This window comes from Chiloscyllium plagiosum, unplaced genomic scaffold (assembly GCF_037043375.1).
Source record: "Chiloscyllium plagiosum isolate Xiang-an unplaced genomic scaffold, Cpla_swu_hap1 HiC_scaffold_23, whole genome shotgun sequence".
Classification (NCBI taxonomy): domain Eukaryota; kingdom Metazoa; phylum Chordata; class Chondrichthyes; order Orectolobiformes; family Hemiscylliidae; genus Chiloscyllium; species Chiloscyllium plagiosum.
This window is the reverse complement of record NW_028270161.1, coordinates 41,857,113-41,881,295: the sequence shown is the minus strand read 5'-3', so window position 1 is coordinate 41,881,295 and position 24,183 is coordinate 41,857,113. Positions and strand designations below refer to the sequence as shown.

The following is a 24,183-nucleotide window of genomic DNA, read 5'->3' as shown; positions in this document are numbered from 1 at the left end:
ATGGCAGCTAGGCATATTGTCATTGGCTGTTCATCTGCATGATATATAGTGTGTAGTAGGATAAACTTTTTGACTAGTGTATTCCAGCCATATAACTGTATGCAAAATGATCCAGCTCCATGTAGTGAGAATACTGCTTTTCTTACACTGAACACGCCTTCTTTTCCTTTGTATGAAGCCCTTTGCAGTATTTGCATACATGCACATTTGTATATGCTTGTTCTGCCCCTTAGGCCTGTTATACAATCAGCATAATACTATGAATGTGCTCAAGTTGTTGGTTTTCAAGCTCTGCTAAGAGGGGCTGAAACAGAGGGGGAGAAACAGAAGGGCTGAAACAAAGGGGCTGAAACAGAGGGGGAGAAACAGAGGTTGAGAAACAGAGGGGCAGAAACAGAGGTTGAGAAACAGAGGTTGAGAAACAGAGGGGCAGAAACAGAGGGGCAGAAACAGAGGGGCAGACACAGAGGCGCTGAAACTGAAGCGCTGAAATTGTGGGGCTGAAACAGAGGGGCTGACACAGAGGGGCTGACACAGAGGGACTGAAACAAAGATTAGATTAGATTAGATTAGATTAGATTAGATTAGATTATTAGATTAGATTAGATTAGATTACTTTACAGTGTGGAAACAGGCCCTTCGGCCCAACAAGTCCACACCGACCCGCCGAAGCGCAACCCACCCATACCCCTACATTTACCCCTTACCTAACACTACGGACAATTTAACATGGCCAATTCACCTGACCTGCACATCTTTGGACTGTGGGAGGAAACCGGAGCACCCGGAGGAAACCCACGCAGACACGGGGAGAATGTGCAAACTCCACACAGTCAGTCGCCTGAGGCGGGAATTGAACCCGGGTCTCTGGCGCTGCGAGGCAGCAGTGCTAACCACTGTGCCACCGTGCCGCCCACAAAGGGCGAGCAACAGAGGGACTGCAACAGAGGGGCTGAAACAGAGGGCGAGAAACAGCGGCTGAAACAGAGGGTCTGAAAAAAGAGGGGGAGAAACAGAGGGGCTGAAACAGAGTGGGAGACACAGAGGGGGGAAACTGAGGGGCTGACAAGGAGGGCCAGAAACAGAGGGCCAGCAACAGAGGGTCTGAAACAGAGGGGCTGACACAGAGGGGCTGACACAGGGGGCCAGAAACAGAGGGGCTGAAACAGAGGGTGAGAAACAGTGGGCGAGAAACAGAGGGGCTGAAACGGAGGGGAGAAACAGAGGGGCTGAAACAGAAGGGCTGCAACAGAGGGCGAGAAACAGAGGGGCTGAAACAGAGGGTGAGAAACAGAGGGCGAGAAACACAGGGCGAGAAACACAGGGCGAGAAACAGAGGGGGAGACACAGAGGGGGAGACACAGAGGGGGAGACACAGAGGGGGGGAAACAGAGGGGCTGAAACACAGGCTGAAACGGAGAGGCTGAAACAGAGGAGCTGGCACAGAGACCAGAAACAGAGGGGCTGAAACAGAAGGGCTGTAACAGAGGGCGAGCAACAGAGGGACTGAAACGGAGGGGGAGAAAGAGAGAGCAGGAAACAGAGGGTCTGAAACAGAGGGGGAGAAACAGAGGGACTGAAACAGAGGGCAAGAAGGAGAGGGGGTGATTCAGAGGGGGAGAAACTGAGGGGCTGAAACAAAGGGGCTGAACAGAGGGGTGAGCAACAGAGGGGCTGAAACAGAGGGTGAGAAACAGCGGCTGAAACAGAGGGCGAGAAACAGCGGCTGAAACAGAGGGTGAGAAACAGCGGCTGAAACAGAGGGCGAGAAACAGCGGCTGAAACAGAGGGCGAGAAACAGAGGGGCTGAAACAAAGGGGCTGAGACAGAGGGCAGGAAACAGAGGGGCTGAAAGAGAGGGGGAGACACAGAGAGGGGGAAACTGAGGGGCTGCCACAGAGGGCCAGAAACAGAGGGGCTGAAACAGAGGGGCTGACATAGAGGGCCAGAAACAGAGGGGCTGAAACAGAGGGGGAAAAATGGAGTGGGAACAACAGAGGGACTGAAACAGAGGGCAAGAAGGAGAGGGGCTGAAACAGCTGGGCTGAAACAGTGGGGCTGAAACAGATGGGGAGAAACTGAGGGGCTGAAAGAGAGGGGCTGAAATAAAGGGTCTGAAACAGACGGTGAACAGAGAGTCTGAAACAGAGGGGAAGAAACAGAGGGGGAGAAACAGAGGGGGAGAAACAGAGGGGAGGAACAGAGGGGAGGAACAGGGGGAGAAACAGAGGGGCTGAAACAGAGGGGGAGAAACAGAGGGGCTGAAACAGAGGGGGAGAAACAGACGGGGAAAAACGGTGTGGGAAAAACAGAGGCACTGAAACAGAGGGCAAGAAGGAGAGGGGCTGAAACAGAGGGGGAGAAACTGATGATCTGAAACAGAGGGGCTGAAACAGAGGGCGACAAACAGAGGGACTGAAACTGAGGGTGAGAAACAGACGGGGAAAAACGGAGTGGGAAAAACAGAGGGACTGAAACAGAGGGCAAGAAGGAGGGGGGAGAAACTGAGGGGCTGAAACAAAGGGGCAGAAACAGAGTTGCTGAAACAGAGGGGCGAGAAACAGAGGGGCGAGAAACAGAGCGGCAGAAATAGAGGGGCTGAATCAGAGGGGCTGAAACAGAGGGGCTGCACCAGAGGTCGAGAAACAGAGGGCGAGAAACAGAGGGTCTGAAATGGAGGGGCTGAAACAGAGGGCGAGAAGCAGAGGGGCTGTCACAGAGGGCCAGAAACAGGGCTGTCACAGAGGGCCCTCTGTTTCAGCCCGTTTCTCGCCCTCTGTTTCAGCCCCATTGTTTCTTGCACTCTGTTTCAGCCCCTCTGTTTCTCACCCTCCGTTTCAGCCCCTCTGTTTCAGCCACTCTGTTTCAGCCCGTGTTTCAGCCCCTCTGTGTCAGCCCCTCAGTTTCTACCCCTCTGTTTCAGCCCCTGTTTCTCCCCTTCTGTTTCTCCCCCTCTATTTCTCCACCTCTGTTTCTCCCCTCTGTTTCTCGCCCTCTGTTTCAGCCCCTCTGTTCCTCGCCCTCTGTTTCTCGCACTCTGTTTCTTGCCCTCTGTTTAAGCCCGTCTGCTTCAGCCCCTCCGTTTCAGCCCCTCTGTTTCAGCTCCTCTGTTTCAGCCCCTCTGTTCCAGCCCATCTGCTTCTCCCCCTCTGTTTCTCCCCCTCTGTTTCTCGCCCTCTGTTTCTCGCCCTCTGTTTCAGACGGTTGGAGGAAGAACGCCTCATCTTCCGGCTAGGAACCCTCCAACCACAAGGGATGAACTCAGATTTCACCAGTTTCCTCATTTCCCCTCCCCCCAGCCTGTCTCAGTCAAATCCATCAAATTCAGCACCGCCTTCCTAACCTGCAATCTTCTTCCCGACCTCTCCGCCCCCACCCCAGCCTGACCTATCACCCTCACCTTGACCTCTTTACACCTATCACATTTCTTATTAGATTAGATTACTTACAGTGTGGAAACAGGCCCTTCGGCCCAACAAGTCCACACCGACCCGCCGAAGCGCAACCCACCCATACCCCTACATTTACCCCTTTAACCTAACACTATGGGCAATTTAGCATGGCCAATTCACCTGACCCGCACATCTTTGGACTGTGGGAGGAAATCGGAGCACCCGGAGGAAACCCACGCAGACACGGGGAGAATGTGCAAACTCCACACAGTCAGTCGCCTGAGTCGGGAATTGAACCCAGGTCTCTGGCGCTGTGAGGCAGCAGTGCTAACCACTGTGCCACCGTTTCCGACGGCCCTCCCCCAAGTCCCTCCTCCCTATCTTTTATCTTAGCCTGCTGGACCAACTTTCCTCATTCCTGAAGAAGGGCTAATGCCCGAAACGTCGATTCTCCTGTTCCCTAGATGCTGCCTGACCTGCTGCGCTTTTCCAGCAACACATTTCCATCTCTGTTTCAGCCCGTCTGCTTCAGCCCCTCCATTTCAGCTCCTCTGTTTCTCCCCCTCTGTTTCAGCCCCTCTGTTTCTCGCCATTTGTTTCTGCCCCTCTGTTTCAGCCCGTGTTTCAGCCCCTCAGTTTCCCCCCCTCTGTTTCTCCCCCTCCGTTTCAGACCCTCAGTTTCTCCACCTCTGTTTCTCGCCCTCTGTGTCAGCCCCTCTGTTTCCCACCCTCTGTGTCAGCCCCTCTGTTTCTCGCCATCTGTTTCTCCCCCTCTGCTTCTCCCCCTCTGCTTCTCCCCCTCTGTTTCTCCCCCTCTGTTTCTCCCCCTTTGTTTTAGCCCCTCTGTTTCTCCCCCTCTGTTCCTCCCCCTCTGCTTCTCCCCCTCTGTTTCAGCCCCTCTGTTTCTCCCCCTCTGCTTCTCCCCCTCTGCTTCTCCCCCTCTGCTTCTCCCCCTCTGTTTCTCCCCCTTTGTTTTAGCCCCTCTGTTTCTCACCCTCTGCTTCTCCCCCTCTGTTTCTCACCCTCTGTTTCAGCCCCTCTGTTTCTCCCCCTCTGTTTCTCCCCCTCTGTTTCTCCCCCTCTGTTTCAGTCCCTCGGTTTCAGCCCCTCGGTTTCAGCCCCTCTGTTTCTCCCCCTCAGCTTCTCCCCCTCTGTTTCAGCCCCTCTGTGTCAGCCCCTCTGTTTCCCACCCTCCGTTTCAGCCCCTCTGTTTCACCCCCTCTGTTTCTCCCCCTCTGCTTCTCCCCCTCTGCTTCTCCCCCTCTGCTTCCCACCCTCTGTTTCAGCCCCTCTGTGTCACGCCCTCTGTGTCAGCCCCTCTGTTTCCCACCCTCAGTTTCAGCCCCTTTGTGTCAGCCCCTCAGTTTCTACCCCTCTGTTTCAGCCCCTCTGTTTCTCGCACTCTGTTTCTTGCCCTCTGTGTCAGCACCTCTGTTTCAGCCCCTGTGTTTCAGCCCCTGTGTTTCAGCCCCTCAGTTTTCCCCACACTGTTTCTCCCCCTCTGTTTCAGCCCCTCTTTTACTAGCCTCTGTTTCTCCACCTCTGTTTCTGACCCTCTGTTTCTCGCACTCAGTTTCTCGCCCTCTGTTTCAGCTCCTCTGTTTCTCCCCCTCTGCTTCTCCACCTCTGTTTCTCCCCTGACGTGGTCGACGATGCCCTCCACCGCATCTCTCCCACTTCCCGCTCCTCCGCCCTTGAGCCCCGCCCCTCCAACCGCCACCAGGACAGAACCCCACTGGTCCTCACCTACCACCCCACCAATCTCCATGTACAGCGCATCATCCGCCGTCATTTCAGCCACCTCCAAACGGACCCCACCACCAAGGATATATTTCCCTCCCTTCCCCTATCAGCATTCCGTAAAGACCACTTCCTCCGTGACTCCCTCGTCAAATCCACACCCCCCCACCAACCCAACCTCCACTCCCGGCACCTTCCCCTGCAACCGCAGGAGGTGCAAGACTTGCGCCCACATCTCCCCCCTCACCTCCCTCCAAGGCCCCAAAGGACTCTTCCATATCCGCCACAGATTCACCTACACCTCCACACACATCATCTATTGCATCCTCTGCACACGATGTGGCCTCCTCTATATTGGGGAGACAGGCCGCCTACTTGCGGAGCGTTTCAGAGAACACCTCTGGGACACCCGGACCAACCAACCCAACCACTCTGTGGCTCAACACTTCAACTCCCCCTCCCACTCCACCAAGGATATGCAGGTCTTTGGACTCCTCCATCGCCAGACCACAACAACACGACGGTTGGAGGAAGAGCGCCTCATCTTCCGCCTAGGAACCCTCCAACCACAAGGGATGAACTCGGATTTCACCAGTTTCCTAATTTCCCCTCCTCCCACCTTGTCTCCATCGAACTCAGCACCGCCTTCCTAACCTGCAATCTTCTTCCTGACCTCTCCGCCCCCACCCCAGTCTGACCTATCATCCTCACCTTGACCTCTTTCCATCTATCGCATTTCCGACGCCCCTCCCCCAAGTCCCTCCTCCCTACCTTTTATCTTAGCCTGCTGGACAAACTTTCCTCATTCCTGAAGAAGGGCTTATGCCCGAAACGTCGATTCTCCTGTTCCCTGGATGCTGCCTGACATACTGCGCTTTTCCAGCAACACATTTTCAGCCCCTCTGTTTTAGCCGCTCTGTTTCTCCCCCTCTGTTTCAGCCCCTCTGTTTCAGCTCCACTGTTTCTCCCCCTCAGTTTCAACCCCTCTGTGTCAGCCCCTCTGTATCAGCCGATCTGTTTCAGCCCATCGGCTTCAGCCCCTCTGTTTCCCGCTCTCTCTTTCTCGCCCTCTGTTGCTCGCCCTCTGTTTCAGCCCTTCTGTTTCAGCCCCTCCGTGTCAGCCCCTCAGTGTCAGCCCCTCAGTGTCAGCCCCTCCGTTTCAGCCCCTCCGTTTCCCTCTCTCTGTGTGTCCCCCTCTGTTTCAGCCCCTGTGTTTCAGCCCCTGTGTTTCTCCCCCTCCGATTCAGCGCCTCTGTTTCTCACCCTCTATTTCTTGCCCTCTGTTTCAGTCCCTCTGTTGCTCACCCTCTGTTTCAGCCCCTCTGTTTCTGGCCCTCTGTGTCAGTCCCTCTGTTTCAGCCCCTCAGTTTCCCCCCTCTGTTTCTCTGAGGAGAAAGTGAGGACTGCAGATGCTGGAGATCAGAGCTGAAAATGTGTTGCTGGAAAAGCGCAGCAGGTCAGGCAGCATCCAGGGGCTGAAACAGAGGGCGAGAAACAGAGGGGGAGAAACAGAAGGGGAGAAACAGAGGGTGAGAAACAGAGGGTGAGAAACAGAGGGCGAGAAACAGAGGGCGAGAAACAGAGGGCGAGAAACAGAGGGCGAGAAACAGAGGGGCTGAAACAGAGGGCGAGAAACAGAGGGGCTGAAACAGAGGGCAAGAAACAGAGGGGCTGAAACAGAGGGGGAGAAACAGAGGGGCTGAAACAAAGGGTGAGAAACAGAGGGGCTGAAACAGAGGGGCTGAAATAAAGGGTGAGAAAGAGAGGGGCTGAAACAGAGGGCGCGAAACAGAGGGGTAGAAACAGAGGGGGAGAAACAGAGGTGGAGAAACTGAGGGGCTGAAACAAAGGGTGAGAAAGAGAGGGGCTGAAACAGAGGAGCTGAAACAGAGGTGGAGAAACTGAGGGACTGAAACAGAGGGGCTGAAACAGAGGGGGAGAAACAGATGGGCTGGAACAGAGGGGCTGAAACAGAGGGCGAGGAACAGAGGGGCTGAAACAGAGGGCGAGAAACAGAGGGAGAAACAGAGGGGCTGAAACAGAGGGGAAGAAACAGAGAGGGAGAAGCAGAGGGGGAAAAACAGAGGGGGAAAAGCAGAGGGGGAAAAGCAGAGGGGGAGAAACAGAGGGGGAAAAGCAGAGGTGGAAAAGCAGAGGGGGGAAACAGAGGAGCTGAAACAGAGGGGAAGAAACAGAGGGGCTGTCACAGAGGGCGAGAAACAGAGGGCGAGAAACAGAGGGCGAGAAACAGAGGGTGAGAACAGAGGGCGAGAAACAGAGGGCGAGAAACAGAGGGCGAGCAACAGAGTGCGAGAAACAAAGGGCGAGAAACAGAGGGCGAGAAACAGAGGTGGAGAAGCAGAGGGCGAGAAACAGAGGGGCTGAAAAAGAGGGGCCGAAACAGAGGGGGAGAAACAGAGGGGCTGTCACAGACGGCCAGAAACAGATGGCGAGAAACAGAGGGCGAGAAACAGAGGGCGAGAAACAGAGGGCGAGAAACAGAGGGGGAGAAACAGAGAGGGTGAAACAGAGGGGCTGAAACAGAGGGGCTGAAACAGAGGGGCTGAAACAGAGGGGGATAAGCAGAGGGGGAAAAGCAGAGGGGGGGAAACAGAGGAGCTGAAACAGAGGGGGAGAAACAGAGGGGCTGTCACAGACGGCCAGAAACAGATGGCGAGAAACAGAGGGCCAGAAACAGATGGCGAGAAACAGAGGGGGAGAAACAGAGGGCCAGAAACAGAGGTGGAGAAGCAGAGGGCGAGAAACAGAGGGGCTGAATCAGAGGGGGAGAAACAGAGGGGCTGTCACAGACGGCCAGAAACAGATGGCGAGAAACAGAGGGCCAGAAACAGATGGCGAGAAACAGAGGGGGAGAAACAGAGGGGCTGAAACAGAGGGGGAGAAACAGAGGGGGAGAAACAGAGGGGCTGGAACAGTGGGGCTGAAACAGAGGGGGAGAAACAGAGGGGGAGAAACAGAGAGGCTGAAACAGAGGGGCTGAAGCAGAGGAGCTGAAACAGAGGGGCTGACACAGAGGGGGAGAAACAGAGGGGGAGAAACCGAGGTGCTGAAACAGAGGGCGAGAAACGGAGGGGCTGAAACAGAGGGGCTGTCACAGACGGCCAGAAACAGATGGCGAGAAACAGAGGGGGCTGAAACAGAGGGGCTGTCACAGACGGCCAGAAACAGATGGCGAGAAACAGAGGGCCAGAAACAGATGGCGAGAAACAGAGGGGGAGAAACAGAGGGCGAGAAACAGAGGTGCTGAAACAGAGGGCGAGAAACGGAGAGGCTGAAACAGAGGGGCTGAAACAGAGGGGCTGAAACAGAGGGGCTGAAACAGAGGGGGAGAAAACAGAGGGGGAGAAGCAGATGGGCTGGAACAGAGGGGCTGAAACAGAGGGGCTGAAACAGAGGGGCTGAAACAGAGGGGGAGAAACAGAGGGGGAGAAAACAGAGTGCGAGTAACAGAGGGGCTGAAACAGAGGGGCTGAAACAGAGGGGGAGAAACAGAGGGGGAGAAACCGAGGTGCTGAAACAGAGGGCGAGAAACGGAGAGGCTGAAACAGAGGGGCTGAAACAGAGGGGGAGAAACAGAGGGGTAGAAAACAGAGGGCGAGAAATGGAGGGGCTGCACCAGAGGGCGAGAAACAGAGGGCGAGAAACAGAGGGGGAGAAACAGAGGGGGAGAAACCGAGGGGCTGAAACAGAGGGGCTGCACCAGAGGGCGAGAAACAGAGGGGGAGAAACCGAGGGGCTGAAACAGAGGTGGAGAAACAGATGGGCTGGAACAGAGGAGCTGAAGCAGAGGAGCTGAAACAGAGGGGGAGAAACAGAGGGGGAGAAGCAGATGGGCTGGAACAGAGGGGCTGGAACAGAGAAGGAGAAACTGAAGGGCTGAAACAGAGGGCGAGAAACAGAGGAGCTGAAACAGAGGGGCAGAAACAGAGAAGGAGAAACTGAAGGGCTGAAACAGAGGGCGAGAAACAGAGGGCCAGAAACAGAGAAGGAGAAACTGAAGGGCTGAAACAGATGGGCTGAAACAGAGGGCGAGAAACAGAGAGCGAGAAACAGAGGCGCTGAAACAGAGGGGGAGACACAGAGGGGGAGACACGGGGGGGGGGGGGGGGGGGGAACTGAGCAGCAAACGACGCGATTTGTGGTTTGGAAACCATCAGGGTCACACATGTATCACATAAAGTGATAATGTTCTGGTTCGCCAACAGCTGCCTGGATTCATCAAACCAAAGCTGAGCTAGACTGTGATGTATTTTTTTGTTGTTATCTGTGGACAAGATCCTCAATACCCCCCTTTTCACTGCGATCGTTATATCTGTAAGAGGTAAAAACATTGCATCGCTGCAAACACTTGGCTAATTGATGTGAAAGGATTTTAACCCCAGCTTAATAATGTTCCAAGGTCAAAGTTTCTGGAATACACAGACAGGAGGCTGGAAGAACACAGCAAACCAGGCAGCATCAGGGGATGGAGAAGTCAATGTTTAGGGTGTAACTTGTAATCTCTGGCTGTTTTAGAGCAACGTTAAGGCAGTCCTTAACGTTGGGGGGCGGGGAGGGGTGTGCACGATGCTCACTGCCCAGCCCTTACCGCGCGGGGGCGCGCTAGCTACGCAGCCCTCCCCGCCCGGCGGTGCGTACGCATGCTCCACCCACTCGGCGCGGGGTTGTGGGGGACGCGCACGCAGGTTCCACCCTCATGGCGCGAGGTTGAGGGTGGGCGCACGCGCACGCTCCACCCTCTCGGCGTGGGCGCACGCAGGCTCCAGGAAGCAACGGCCGGAGCGGGGTTGAGCGCGTGAAGGCGCCTGACCCCCGGGAGTAACGGCCCGCTCTCTCGCTTTGAGGGAAGGGTGGGGGAACGCAGTCGGGTTTCCGATCCCAGCCGGGGAGGGTATCGCCGTTAGGGGTGAGTGTGAGAGCAGAGCCGGGGTGAGCCTCAGCCTGTGGTGAGGTGATGTGATGTGATGGGCCCCGGGGGCCTTAACTGATGCAGTCTGACGTTTGACAGCATCTGGGTGGGTGACAAAGTGACTTTCTGTGGTGGACCACAGGTACCATCAGAGTTTAAATCCCTGGAATGGCACCTTTAAGCCACCCTGTGAATATACCACACACACTGAGAGGGAAAGTTATGGTTGTAATTGATGTAAACCGAGCAGGAGGTCGTAACCACTCCAGGGGTAGTGAATGCCAGTCTGTGCTTGATGACATTGTCATCAGCAGCTCCATTCCCCTGCATGTTCATTACTCTTATCACTCCCCACCCCCCACAACTGTCACCGGTGAAACACCAGGAGGAAGGACTGGAGGTCACAGTCAAAAATTGTGGCGCTGGAAAGGCACAGCAGCTCATGGAGGTGGAGAATCGACATTTCGGGCATAAACTCTTCATCGAGAATGTGCGGGTCAGGGGAACCCAAAGGGGCTGAGAGATAAATGGGAGGGAGGTGGGTCTGGGGGGACGGTAGCTGAGAATGTGTTGGGAAGATGCAAGTGGGTGCTGATGGTGATAAGGCAGAGTGGAGGGGATAAATGGGAAGAAAGATGGACAGGTGGGACAGTTCAAGAGGATGGTGCCGAGTTGGAGGGTTGGATCTGAGATAAGGTGGATGAAGGGGAGAGGAGGAAACTAGTGAAACACCAGTGCCCTCTTCACATCCCAGTGGCTACTGCCATTTGTTTTGGGGCTTGTATCATGTCAGTGATATGATACCGAGTATCTGAGCACCATCTTGCTAACATGAAACTTGGGAAAAGAAAATTGGTACCTTTCTGTTCTCTCAGAAGGTGTGGTCTAACCAGCAGAGGTTTGTTGTGTTCCTGGTCAAGATTACAAACTGCAGAGCAATTGGTTAAGGTTTTAGTGAGTATTCTAATCGGTCTCTGGGTATAGAAGTTTCTTCTGAGTTCTTTATTGTGTTTATTGAATTTATTGTCACGGATACCGAGGCACAGTGAAAAGTTTTGTCTTGCGAGCAATACAGGCAGATCACAGAACTAAGTAGCATAGATAAGTAAATAATAATTGAACAGCAGCAAAAACAAAACACAGGTACAGGCAAATGTTAAGAGTTTGTGAGTCCTTTCAGTATTCTCATAATAGTACAGTAGAAACTGATTTGAAATCGGCTGGTATGTATGTTCAAGCTTCTGTACTTTCTCCCCGCTGGTAGAGGTTGTTGAAAAACATTGCCAGGTTGGGATGGATCTTTGAGAATGCTGGTAGCCTTTCCTTGATAGTGGGCTTGGTAGATGGCTTCTATAGACGGGAGGTTGGCCTTTGTGATTGTCCCGGCCGAGTTCACCACTCTCTGTAACCGTCTCCGATCTTGAATGGTACAGTTGCCACTCCAGGTAGTGATACATCTAGACAGAATGCTCTCGCACCTATAAAAGTTGGTAAGGGTATTCGCTGTCATGCCAAATTTCCTCAGCTGCCTGAGAAAGAGATTTGTTGGGCTTTTGTAACTAGTACGTCCACATGAAGAGTCCAAGAAAGCTTGCCGTGGATGACCACTCCCAGGAGCTTGACACTTTCCACTCGTTCCACACCTGTGCTGTTAAAGTGTAGGGGGGCATGAGTAACATCCTACCGAAAGTCAATAATGAGTTCCTTGGTTTTGCCGGCAGTGAGAGCTAAGTTGTTCTCAGTCCACCATTTTTTCCAGGTCTTTCACCTCCCGTCTGTAGTCAGTTTCATTGCCATCTCAGATTTGACCGACTATGGTGGTGTCATTAGTGAATTTTTGGCGACACAGTCATGGGTATATAGTGAGTACAGTAGGAGGCTGAGTACGCACCCCTGGGGGGGCTCCAGTGCTGAGTGTTAGTGAGGATAAAATATTGTCCCCAATCTTCACTGATTGTGGCCTGTGGGTCAGAAAACTGATGATCCAGTTGCAGAGAGTGGGGCTTATTCCGAGATCACTAAGTTTAGTAATCAGTCTTGAGTGGATAATAATGTTGAAGGCTGAACTGTAATCAATGAGTAGGATTCTTACATAGCAGTTCTTGGTGTCAAGATATTCTAGGGGGGAGTGAAGGGCAAGTGATATGGCATCAGATGTGGATCTGTTGGTTCAATAGGCATATTGGAAGTAGTGGGGAGGCTGGAGTTGATTAATGCCATGACCAGCCTTTCAGAGCACTTCATGACCACCAAAGTTAGGGCCTCTGGGTGGTAGTCATTGAGACATACTGCATGAGCCTTCTTAAGCACAGAAATGATGCTGGCCCTCTTGAAACAGGCAGGGACTGTGGCCTGTTGCAGGGAAAGGTTGAAGATATCCAAGAAGACAGTTGATCTGTGCATGCTCTGAGTATATGGTCTGGACTCTGTCTGGTCCCATCGCTTTCCTTGAATTCACTCAAAGGAAAACTGATCTGACCTCTGATGCAGAGACTGTTGGGACAGGCTCTTCAGGATTTGTTGGAATAGGTGTTTCCTCTCCGCCGAAATTCTGCTCAAAGCGAGCACAGAAGGCATTGAGACGATCTGGAAGGGATATGTCATCGTCTGATATCTTGCTCTGACTCTTTTTGGAACCTGTGATGTCATTCAGTCCTTGCTGTAGTCACCGGGTGTCTGTCTGGGTCTCTGGTTTGGATCAGTATTGGTCCTTGGCTGTCTTAATGGCTCTGCGAAGGTCATTTATAACTGTAAGTAGCAGCAACACAATGCAACTACAGCATTTCCTTTGTGGAAGGCATAGAATCCATGTGGATAGAGTTGAAGAACTGCAAAGACAAAACGCCCGGATGGAAGTTATGTGCAGGCCTCCTGAGCAATAGTCAGGATGAGAGACAGAAAATAAATCAGGAGATAGAAAAGATATGTAAGAAAGGCATTGTTACAATAATCATGGGGGACTTCAATATGCAGGTGAACTGAGAATATCATTTTGTTAATGGATCCCAAGAAAAGGAATTTGTGGTTTTCAGTGAAATGGTTTTTTAAGGAATAGGTTAAGGTAGAGCCCACTAGAGAACAGGTAGTTCACGATTTGGTAATGTGTAATGAAGCAGACTTGATTAGGCAGCCAAGGTGAAGGAACCTGCAGGGATCAGTGACCGTAGTGATAGAATTCAACCTGCAGTTTGGGAAGCAGAAGTTGGAATCAGATGTAGCATTATGACAATTGAGTAAAAATAGCTACAAAGGTATGAGGGAGGAACTGGCCAGATTTGATTGGAAGGGGAGCAATGGGAGGAGTTTATGCGCTATATTTGGAGGCAGAGCAGAAATTCATCCCGAGGAAGAAGAACATACCAAGGGGAGAACGAGGCAACCATGGCTAACGAGGGAAATCACAAAGTAAAAGAAAAAGCATAGAATGTTGTGAAGATTAGTGGAAAGCTAGAGGATTAGGAAACCTTTAAAAAACAGCAGTAGACAAATAAAAAGCAAGAAGGGGGAGGCGAAGATGAAATAAGAGGATAACTAGCTAGTAAGAAGGTTGCAGGAGATATTCTTAGGTATATAAAAGATAAAAAAGAGGCACAAGTGGACATTGGTAGAGAGGTAATAATGAGCAACATGTTACATCAATCTTCATGGTGGAAGACACCAGCGGCATACCAGAACGTGAAGAGAGTCAGGGGGCAGAGGTGAGTGGAGTGGCTATCACGAAGGAGAAGCTGCTGGGAAAGTTAAAAAGTCTGAAAGTGGATATTGTAGAGGCATTGATAGTAATCTTTCAGGGATCACTGGAGTCAAGGAGGATCCCAGAGGGCAGGAAAATAGCTAATGTTAGCTTTTAAGAAGGGACGGATACAGTAGACAGGAAATTATAGACCGATGAGCCTGACCTCAATTGTTGGTAAGATTTTTGAGTCCATTGTTGAGGGATGAGATTGTAGAGTATTTGGATGTACATGGTAAAATGGGACAAGCTTTGTTAAGGAGAGGTCATTCCTGAGAAATCTGTTAGAATTCTTTGAGGAGGTAACTAGCAAATTACACAAAGAAGATAAAGTGGATGTGACCTGTTTGGATTTCCTAAAGGCCTCTGAGAAGGTACCGCACAGGAGGCTGCAAAATAAGGCAAGAGCACATGGTACTAGGGGCAAGCTATTAGCATGGATAGAAGAGTCGCTGACTGGCAGAGATTGGGAACAAAGGGATCTTTTTCAGGGTGGCTGTCGGTAACTAGTAGCATTTGCAGGGCTCAGTGTTTGGAACACAACTATTCGTGTTATATATTAAAGATCTAGATAAAGGAACTGAGCGGATTATTGCGAAGTTTGTAGATGACACAAGATAGGTGGAAGGATGGGTGATGAGGAAGTGGAGAGGCTGCAGAATAACCTGAACAGGCTAGGACGGTGGGCAAAGAAGTCAAACTTTGTTCAGAAGAATAGAGAGGGAGACTATTTTCTAAATAGACAAAGGCTTCGGAAATCTAAAATACAAAGGGACTTAGGATTCGTGGTTCAGGATTCTCTTCAGGTTAACTTGCCGGTTCAGTTGGCGGTTAGGAAGGAAAATGCAATGTTAGCATTCATTTCAAGAGGGCTAGTATACAAGAATAGAGAGGTACTACAGAAGTTGTGTAAGGCTCTGGTCAGACCATATTTGGAATATTGTAAGCAGTTTTGAGCTCCATACCTAAGGAAGGATGTGCTGGCCTTTGAAGGAATCCAGCGGATGTTTACAAAAATAATCCTGGGGTTGAAAGGCTTCTCAAATGAGAGGCACTTGAGGACAATAGGTCTGTATTCAGAGTTTGGAACGATGAGGGGGGGCTGTCATTAACACTTACAGAAGAATGAGAGGCCTGCACAGATTGGACGTAAAGAAGATTATTTCATTAGTAGGTGAAACTAGGACCTGAGGACACAGCTTCAGTGTGAAGGGATGACCCTGTAGAACTGAGATGAGGAGGAATTTCTTCAGCTAGAAGGTGATGAATCTATGGAACTCATTACCACAGAAAACTGTGGACGCCAAGTTATGGGGTGAAGTTAGGAAAAAGATTCTTACTTAGTAAGGGGATCAAGACTACAGGGAGAAGCAGGAGAATGGGATTGAGAACCATGACCAAATGGTAGAACAGACTCAATGGGCCTAATGGCTTAAATCTGCTCCATTTTTATGGTAGAGCAAACTCACAATGGACCACTGAATAGTGACTTTCAGAAGTTATGCCATTTTTTTCAGAAATTTTTTTTTAAAGGCTCCATGTCTGTCTATAGGCCGTCTACCAATCTGTATACTTCCTTATGACTGCTATATGACAGCTTAGCTCTAAGAGAAAGTGAGGACAGCAGATGCTGGAGATCAGAGCTGAAAAATGTGTTGCTGGAAAAGCGCAGCAGGTCAGGCAGCATCCAAAGAGCAGGAGAATCGCAGTGGAGGAGATGCGGTGGAGAGCATCCACTTCCCGCTACTCTGCCCTTGAACCCCACCCCTCCAATCGCCACCAGGATAGAACCCTGCATGGAATGCTCTGCCCCAGAGGGCAGTGGAGGCCCAGTCTCTGGATTCATTTAAGAAAGAGTTGGATCGAGCACTCAAAGATAGTGGAATCAAGGTTATGGAGATAAGGCAGGAACAGGATACTGATTAAGGATGATCAGCCATGATCATATTGAATGGTGGTGCAGGCTCGAAGGGCAGAATGGCCTACTCCTGCACCTATTGTCTATAACCCCACTGGTCCTCACCTACCACCCCACCAACCTCCAGATACATCGTATCATCCTTCGTCATTTCCGCCACCTCCAAACAGACCCCACCACCAAGGATATATTTCCCTCCCCTCCCCTATCAAGTTCCGGAAAGACCACTCCCTCCACGATTCCCTCATCAGGTCCACACCCCCCACCAACCCAACCGCCACTCCCGGCACCTTCCCCTGCAACCGCAAGAAATGCAAAACTTGGGCTCACACCTCCCCCCTCACTTCCCTCCAAGGTCCCAAGGGATCCTTCCATATCCGTCACAAATTCACCTGCACCTCCACACGCATCATTTACTGCATCCGCTGCACCCGATGTGGCCTACTCTATATTGGGGAGACAGGCCGCCTACATTTCAGAGAACACCTCTGGGACACCCGCACCACCCAACCCAACCGCCCCGTGGCTGAACACTTTAACTCCCCCTCCCACTCCACCAAGGACATGCAGGTCCTTGGCCTCCTCCATCGCCAGACCATGGCAACACGACGCCTGGAGGAAGAGCGTCTCATCTTCCGCCTAGGAACCCTCGAACCACAAGGGATGAATGCAGATTTCTCCAGCTTCCTCATTTCCCCTCCCCCCAACTTATCTCAGTCCCAACCCTCGGACTCTGCACCGCCTTCTTGACTTGCAATCTTCTTCCTGACCTCTCCGCCCCCACCCCCTCTCCGGCCTATCACCCTCACCTTAACCTCCTTCCACCTATTGCATTCCCATCGCCCCTCCCCCAAGTCCCTCCTCTCTACCTTTTATCTTAGCCTGCTTGGCACACCTTCCTCATTCCTGAAGAAGGGCTTATGCCCGAAACGTCGATTCTCCTGCTCCTTGGATGCTGCCTGACCTGCTGTGCTTTTCCAGCAACACATTTTTCAGCTTAGCTCTAAGACCATCTTATTTCACATCCTTCCCACAAACTTTAGCATAAGTTGAACATTGATGTGGCAATCAACCCTAACTTCAACCCATTTTGTGCTTTCTGTTTCCGATGACTATTCAATTCCAGAAGTCATTATTTTTTTCTGTGGACAAACATCCAGTCCTTTCTTCATGTCCCTCTGCGAGCATGATCAAAGTTCAAAACTTAGCTTATAAAAGTATTGTGGAAAAAAGACTACTTGCTAGAAATTTGCTATACAGGATAGAAATGTTATATTGAATTGTATCACAATATAAATTTTTACCTGTAAAGTTACCCAAGATATTGTTTTTACCCTGTATGGTTTATCTGAAAAATATGGTGCAAGGAAGAATTGGCTAGTGTTTGGTGAAGATTTGGATTTTATAATTTTTTAAGGGACCAGAGATTTCTTTAAAGAGTGTTACAGGCTGGTTTACAGGTCGTTCTGCTAAAACGCGACAGCTGTCTTCCTCTGCACCTCATGGCGGCACGGTGGCACAGTGGTTAGCACTGCTGCCTCACAGCGCCAGAGTCCCGGGTTCAATTCCCGCCTCAGGTGACACTCTGTGGAATTTGCACATTCTCCCCGTGTCTGCGTGTTTTTCCTCCAGGTGCTCCGGTTTCCTCCCACAATCCAAAAATGTGCAGGTTAGGTGAATTGGCCATGTTAAATTGCCCATAGTGTTAGGTGAAGGCGTAAATGTAGGGGAATGGGTCTGGGTGGGTTGCGCTTCGGCGGGTCAGTGTGGACTTGTTGGGCCGAAGGGCATGTTTCCACACTGTAAGTAATCTAAAACAAAAATCACACGATGGAAAACGGCTATAGAAAATCGCACTGTAAAAGATCGCTAATACAAAATCACTATATCTGTTCAGTAGAAAGTTCAAGTTGTCCAAACAACATCCACAATTTGTGAATCGTGTTATTACTAATTCTGCGTTATCGTAGAACAACCTGTGTTTCGAATGTTTATTTTAGAATGTTCTGGATTGGCTCAGCTACTGGGTGCACTTTGTCCCAGTTGTCAAAATGTGAGCGGTGTTTTCAGCACAAGTTATTGGATATGGGTTGACTTCAAGTCTCCTTTGTGATATGGAAGGCCTTGATAAAAAGGATATTTTTCAGCTTTGTAGTTAAGTTCCTCAACTAAGGAGAGAAAAGCCTAAGGAAGATCTGTGTAATTGTAATAGCTTTGAGTTACCACGATGTGGCAGAGTTATGCACAGTATTCAGTGCCCTCTTTACTAGACTTTTAGCGTTTTAATATCTGCATTTTATTAGTGATAGCACTGTCATTTAAAGAATCAGAATGTTGTAGAATCATGATTCACTCTGGAGCTTCAAGCATGTCATTTATGTTTGTAGTTTAGCTTAATACTGCTAGGGTATTCCATTGTCAAAGGAGCTATCTTTCAGATGGGATAAGCTGAGCTCCTCCTAGCCTATTCAGCTAAACACAAAAGATCAAAAGGAATTATTTAAAGATGCAAGTTAGTTCTATTGTAGGGAGGATATGGGCTGGGATGGGATAAGTGTGATCCTTGTGCACAAATTGTTGCACTTTACAGTCTTATACAGTGACTACATTTCAAAAAAATTGTTGTTTGGCTGAAAGGTGCTTTAAAATATCCTAAGGGTTTGAAAGACAAATTCTTCCCTTTTTAGACTGAAGTATATTACATTAACATTAGCACTGGTGACAAACTGAATCTCAAATTTGTGGAGAAAGTGACATGTGTCACATTATGCTGCCCAATGTTAAAGTATGAGCTATTTCTGCAATCTTACCATCAAGTGAATTTCTATTACGGCTGGCCAAGGTAAATTGCAGTGGAGAGTGATGTATGCAAATGAGAGGGCAAGTCATTTCTGTCCTCGTTGTATCTATTATTGGTAAAGGGGCCGGACTTGATCTCAATGAGCAGACAACAGATTACTTTCTCAGCTATAAAATGGTATGTGGTGCATGAAAGGAGGATGTCTGTATTCCTATCATTGAAGGAAACTGAAATGCCCTCAGAGATGTTTTCAATTTATAACATTTTTAAACTGAGCAATGTCAGTGCAGCAGAACTGAATTTCTTTCAGGGATATAGCATGGAAACAGATTTTTCGGTCCACAAATCCATACCGACTATAATTCCAAATTAAACTAATCCTACCTGATGCTCCTGCTCCATTCTGTTTAACTGCCTTTTGTCAAAGATAGAGAATCTTACAACAATTAATATTAAAGCATCAAAGTTAATATATCACAGCATAGTTTTAATTAAGTCGGGCAAAGTTGAAAACAGTGAGGAAATGCTAAATTTTATTTTGCTTTTATAAATGTAAAAATGAAATGCAGTGATCCAAAGTGATAATAATTGATAACTTTCAAGGAAAACCTTTCAACTTGAAATATGAATATTAATAGCCGATCATAACCAGGCTAGTACTGTTAACAGATCATACATTTGTTACTTGAGGGCATTTATCTATGAAGGCAGTTCGATTTCTTTCAGTGAAGACATCCTTTGTTCCTGTACAACACACCACTTTGCAATGGAAAAAGAAGTTTGCTGCCTCCCATCAAAGATTCAAGAATGAGTAACATCCTGGAGATTACCACTGACCATAATCTCTACTGGACTTGCCATATAAATATAGTGGTACAAAAGCAAGTCAGAGGCTAGGAATACTACAGGAATACATTCACCTTCTGATTCCACAAAGTCAGTCCACAAGGCACAAGTCAGAAGTGTGATGAAATATTTCCCATTTGCCTAAATGACTGAAACTTGAACAATACTCAAGAAGCTTAACATCCAGGACAAAACTGCCCACTTAATTGGCATCACAAGCATCCACTCCATCACCACCGACACTCAGTAACAGCAGTGTGTGCTTTCAGCAAGCTGCACTATAGAAATTCATCAAAGATCCATAGAGAGCTCCAGTAAACACATAAATCCATAAATCCACTTCCATCTAGAAGGACAGGGCAGGAAGTACATGTGAACACCACCACCTGCAATTTCCTCTTCAAGTCACCATCCTTACTTGGAAATATATTGATATTTCTTCAGTGTCATTGGCTCAAAATATTGGAATTCCCTCCATAACAGCATTGTGAGTCTACCTACAGCTCATGGACTGCAGCAGTTCAAGAAGCAGCTCACCACCCTTATCAAGGGCAACTAGAGATTGGCATTAAATGTTGGCCTTGCTCTCAGCACGCACATTGCAGAGTGAATAAAGAAAAGTCAACTTCATATTGATTTTGATCATTTTGAAATATTTTGTGTGCTACTGCAATATTTCTGCTTTTATGTTTAGGTGTGTAGTAAGGCTTCTTCAGCTAGAAACCTTTGCTATCATGGATGAACGAACGCGCAGTTGTTTATTACAAAATCGCTCTGCACTTGAGCAAGATATCAAGACCTCATATATTATGGATCACCTCATAAGTGAAGAGGTTCTGAGTCTTGAGGATGAACAGAAAGTTAAAGCTCAGGTAACCAACTATAGGAAAGTATTATTAATGATATGGCAAATTTGCTTATTGGCACATCTAGGATTTATTTACACTTTTTTACTAATGCTCATTTGTAATCACCGTCAAATTGGTTTTCTCATTGCTTTCTTCCTTTTTTGGCACAAAAACAGACTCTTGTTATCATTAACAAGTCACCATAATAAAGTTGTTTTATCTTCTCGATACTGCTGAATATTAGCACACCATGTCTTAATAGGAATGATATTTGGCTATGATACAACAGTTCTGTTGATAATGAACTATTTGAACTCTTCAGATTAGCTTACAAAATGTTCATTATGTTCAGTTCAGAATTAATTTTCATACATTTAATAGAAAGAAAATGCTCAAGATCTCTTCAAGCATTGAATTTACCTACATTTGTCAGAGGCTGATAGTACTAATAATTGGCAGCCACCTGCCATTTTGAGCACGTGCATCTTTCTCCTTCAGCGTATCATGGTGTAAAGTGTATTATGCATTGTAGCAACTCTCTTAAGAACAAAACCTCCCACACCTGTCACTCTGACTTCAATGGACAAAAAAAAAACTGGTGCATGATAAACAAAAACAGAAATTGCTGGAAAGGCTTGAGAGGTCTGGCGGCATCTGTGGTGAATTATTAGAGTTACCATTTGGATCGAGTGACCCTTCCTCAGGTTTTTATGGTGCATGATAAACACTAACTTTTCAAGGACAATTAGCAAAGCACAATAAAGTGATGGTCAAATTGCACGAATGAATAAACTACGCTCCTTAATACGTACCAACTGGGACATAAATCATTGTTCATTCATTCATAGCTGGTCTATTTCTTGAAACCCCTTACCATACAGCATTGTTGAGAATATCATTGTTCTTAAATTGCATATGCCAATCGGGAATCAGCAATTAATGCCCCTTGTCTTGCTAACAGTGCTGACATCCTAAGATGAGCTTTAAAATATGCTTTCTGTTGAACAAGTATTTTGCAGGAAAATGAATCCTCAGTTATGATATTTTTCTGCCTTTTTTCAGTTTACACAGAAAGAACGAGCTGCTTTACTTATAAACCTAATCCTTCAAAAGGATAATTGTGCTGTCATATCTTTCTACAATGCGTTGCTGAATGAAGGGTACAAAGAACTTGCTGCGCTTCTTCAAGATGGCCTTCCAATTGTCTCTAATTCTCCAAATAAAACATCTATAGATGGCCCAACTGCTTATGGTGAGTATATTTAGTGCAGAATGATATATTGTTCTGGTTGTCTTATTTACTTAAATGGCTTATATTTCCTTTTATTGTGCTTTATATACATCTAATAATTGTGTGTGCTTAAGTAAGCTAGTAATTTACCTGCGATCTGTATACCACTCTAAAGTTGTTTTATTACTTTTCTGGTGTGATTATGGCATAGATTTCTTGGAGGGCTTGTAACATTAAATACTGAAGAGCCAACCTCATTGATCTCATATCTATGGGTGTTCTTATTTTGCTTCAACTGTTAAATGGAATTGAAGGCATTATGGAACAGTTGACATGGAAGCGATATTTCCTTGCATTTACATTTACACTACTGGAGTCACTGTGGGTTGAATTGCACAGAATTTCTTTTTTACTTTCAACTTACATACACAGTAAAGATAACTCCCTGCTGAGCAGCTAAGTGAGGTATCTTCTGGAGAAGAGAAAAATAGTTTGATACTGCACATAAAGGCTTATTTGGTTAGGATATCCAAAAATAGCACTGTTGTTGAAAATTTAATTGAGACCTTGGCGCCTCTTATCTATGTTGCAGGCAGGAGCAGGAATATGAGAAATTGTCGTGCTGTGATTTTTGAGTCAGTGGCAAGAGAGGAGAATGAAACAAATAAAAGGGTGGAGAAATTGCTTGTAAAAACAAAGGGGGTAGAAAGGTGAAATCAAACCTGTCTAAATGTCAAAATCATTATCTTTTTATATAGAGGCAAATGATTTTGGTCAGGTGACAAGGTATATTGTTCTAAAAGGGGAAAAAGAAACTAGCATTATGGGTTAAAACCACTTTAACAGCTTATAACCTGAAAGTACAAAAACATTTGGCGAGTGGTACAAGGTAATTAATTTGACTCATTGAGTTGTGATAACCCAACAGGACAGATTTGTGTGCTTTTACCCTCCAGAGCTCTCAGCTACCTTGGTGAGGTGTTCATATAGGAACTGATTCCTTCATGAGAATTGGGTTAAGTAGTAATGCAGGTCATGAAAGTTGAAAATATAAATGATGAGTTATTTTGAGCTTTTTATGAGCTTATCTTTTGCATGTGAATTTTCTGTTGAATTATCTTGAGAGTCTTGTTCTGATTGCAGTGTCACTGAGTCTCATAATGGTGTAATCTTGATATATGTGTAACATGAGAAACGGATAGTAATATGACCAGTAGAAATATGAATACTGAACAAAGGAACTGTCCTCCCTTAACATTTAGAATCACTTTATAGAAGATAGCCCACAGAGTCTGCATCAGTTCTTTCATAGAGCAAACCCACTCTGTTGCTCCTTGCCCATATCACAGAATACTTTAGTTCTTCAAATATTTAACCAATTTCTATTTTAACTCTATAATTAAACTGTTTCAGATCCTAACTACTCACTTAAAAATGTTTTTCCTTATGCCTTTAATGTCTTTGCCTATTGCCATAAATCTGTGACCCCTGATTTCAGTCCTTTAGTGTTCTTTATGATTTTAAACACCTTATTAAAATTCTCCTCTTACTCTTAAAAACAAATAGAAGTGTTCTTGTGATGCAATAGTACTGAGCTGACTCTGAACCAGGAGGCCTGGGTTCAAGTCCCACCTGCTCCAGAGGCATAACAACATCTCAGAACAGATTGCTTAGAAAATATTAAGAAAATAAATATGGAAGCAGTGGGCTTAGAACAAATATTTGTTGATAGGCGATCCCCAGGAAAGCCGGCAGAAGTCGAAAAGGGAGGTGTCGGAGATGCATTGTGCACTGGTGAGTGGAAATTCAAAGTTCAGATCAAGAGCTGGAAAGAGCACCAATGTAGCCATTGATGTACTGAAAGAAAAAGAAGTCCAGTAGGGGCATTGAGCAGAACTGAAGCAGGGAAAGTAACAATCATCACATAAACAGCAATAAAATGGCAAAAGTTTGCAGAAGAAGAGACACTCTGAGTACGCTTGACTAATTAAGCTACATACATATCAAAGTGGGAACCTTGATCAAGCCAGGCTAAATGGCCTTTAGCTAGATATGCTTCCCTTTTAATAGGAAATAACGAGACTAGTCTAAACTATGTGGAAAATGTCATGAGGTAAGCTCGTTCAGCTCACATGCCCAGTATCATTGTCCTACAAAATAGTTTTTTCTTTTAAAATCCTCTTAGATTCCCAAAATGCAAATTAAATTTGTAACATTCCCGGATCTGGAGCTCCAGGGAACAACACACAAACATTCAAGCCATGACAAGGAAGTGTGCACTCAGATCAGACCACAAAGAGTTAACCTTTTCACCAACTTCTGTTCTCTCTCTCTCTCTCTCTCTCTCTTTCTGTCTTTCTGAATCTATCTCTCTCGCTCACTCACTCACTCACTCCTTTGAACCCTTTGGTTAGTGAATATAATTTACAGAAGAATAGTCTCACTCTCTCTCTCTCTCTCTCACTCACTCACTCTCACACACCCACATGCACCGCGCGCGTACATCTTCCAACTTTCTTACTATGTCAGTTTCAGCCTTTGTGTTTTCCCAGCTTGTAAGGGTAATGGGGCATTCACATTCCAGAACAGTTAAGATAAGGGAACTGAGCTTTATAAATTCAAATCTACTCAGTGTGGTACCCATGAAAATGTATCAGGATTGCTCTATTGCATATTTCGCTCAGCTTATTAAATTACAAGTTATTTTGCTATTGAGTATGAGTTTTGTTAAAACTCTTCAATATA

General features: G+C 47.5%; 1 protein-coding gene across 7 annotated transcripts in view; it reads left to right on the top strand.

Annotated features, from left to right (window-relative positions):
* The first annotated feature begins 9,907 nt into the window (after positions 1-9,907).
* Positions 9,908-24,183, top strand: part of apaf1 (apoptotic peptidase activating factor 1) — a 185,268-nt gene continuing 170,992 nt past the window's right edge. For 4 of the 7 annotated variants that reach the window (XM_087999560.1, XM_087999559.1, XM_043713623.2 and 1 more), the window contains exons 1-3: positions 9,909-10,059; positions 20,054-20,231; positions 21,270-21,459. In XM_087999560.1, the coding sequence (XP_087855686.1) occupies positions 20,094-20,231; positions 21,270-21,459 (328 nt within the window). In that variant the 5' untranslated portion in view covers positions 9,909-10,059; positions 20,054-20,093. Of the gene's footprint in view, positions 10,060-20,053; positions 20,232-21,269; positions 21,460-24,183 lie in introns of all 7 variants that reach the window. The other 3 variants (XR_006315078.2, XR_015761153.1, XM_087999561.1) reach the window with 1 other exon arrangement.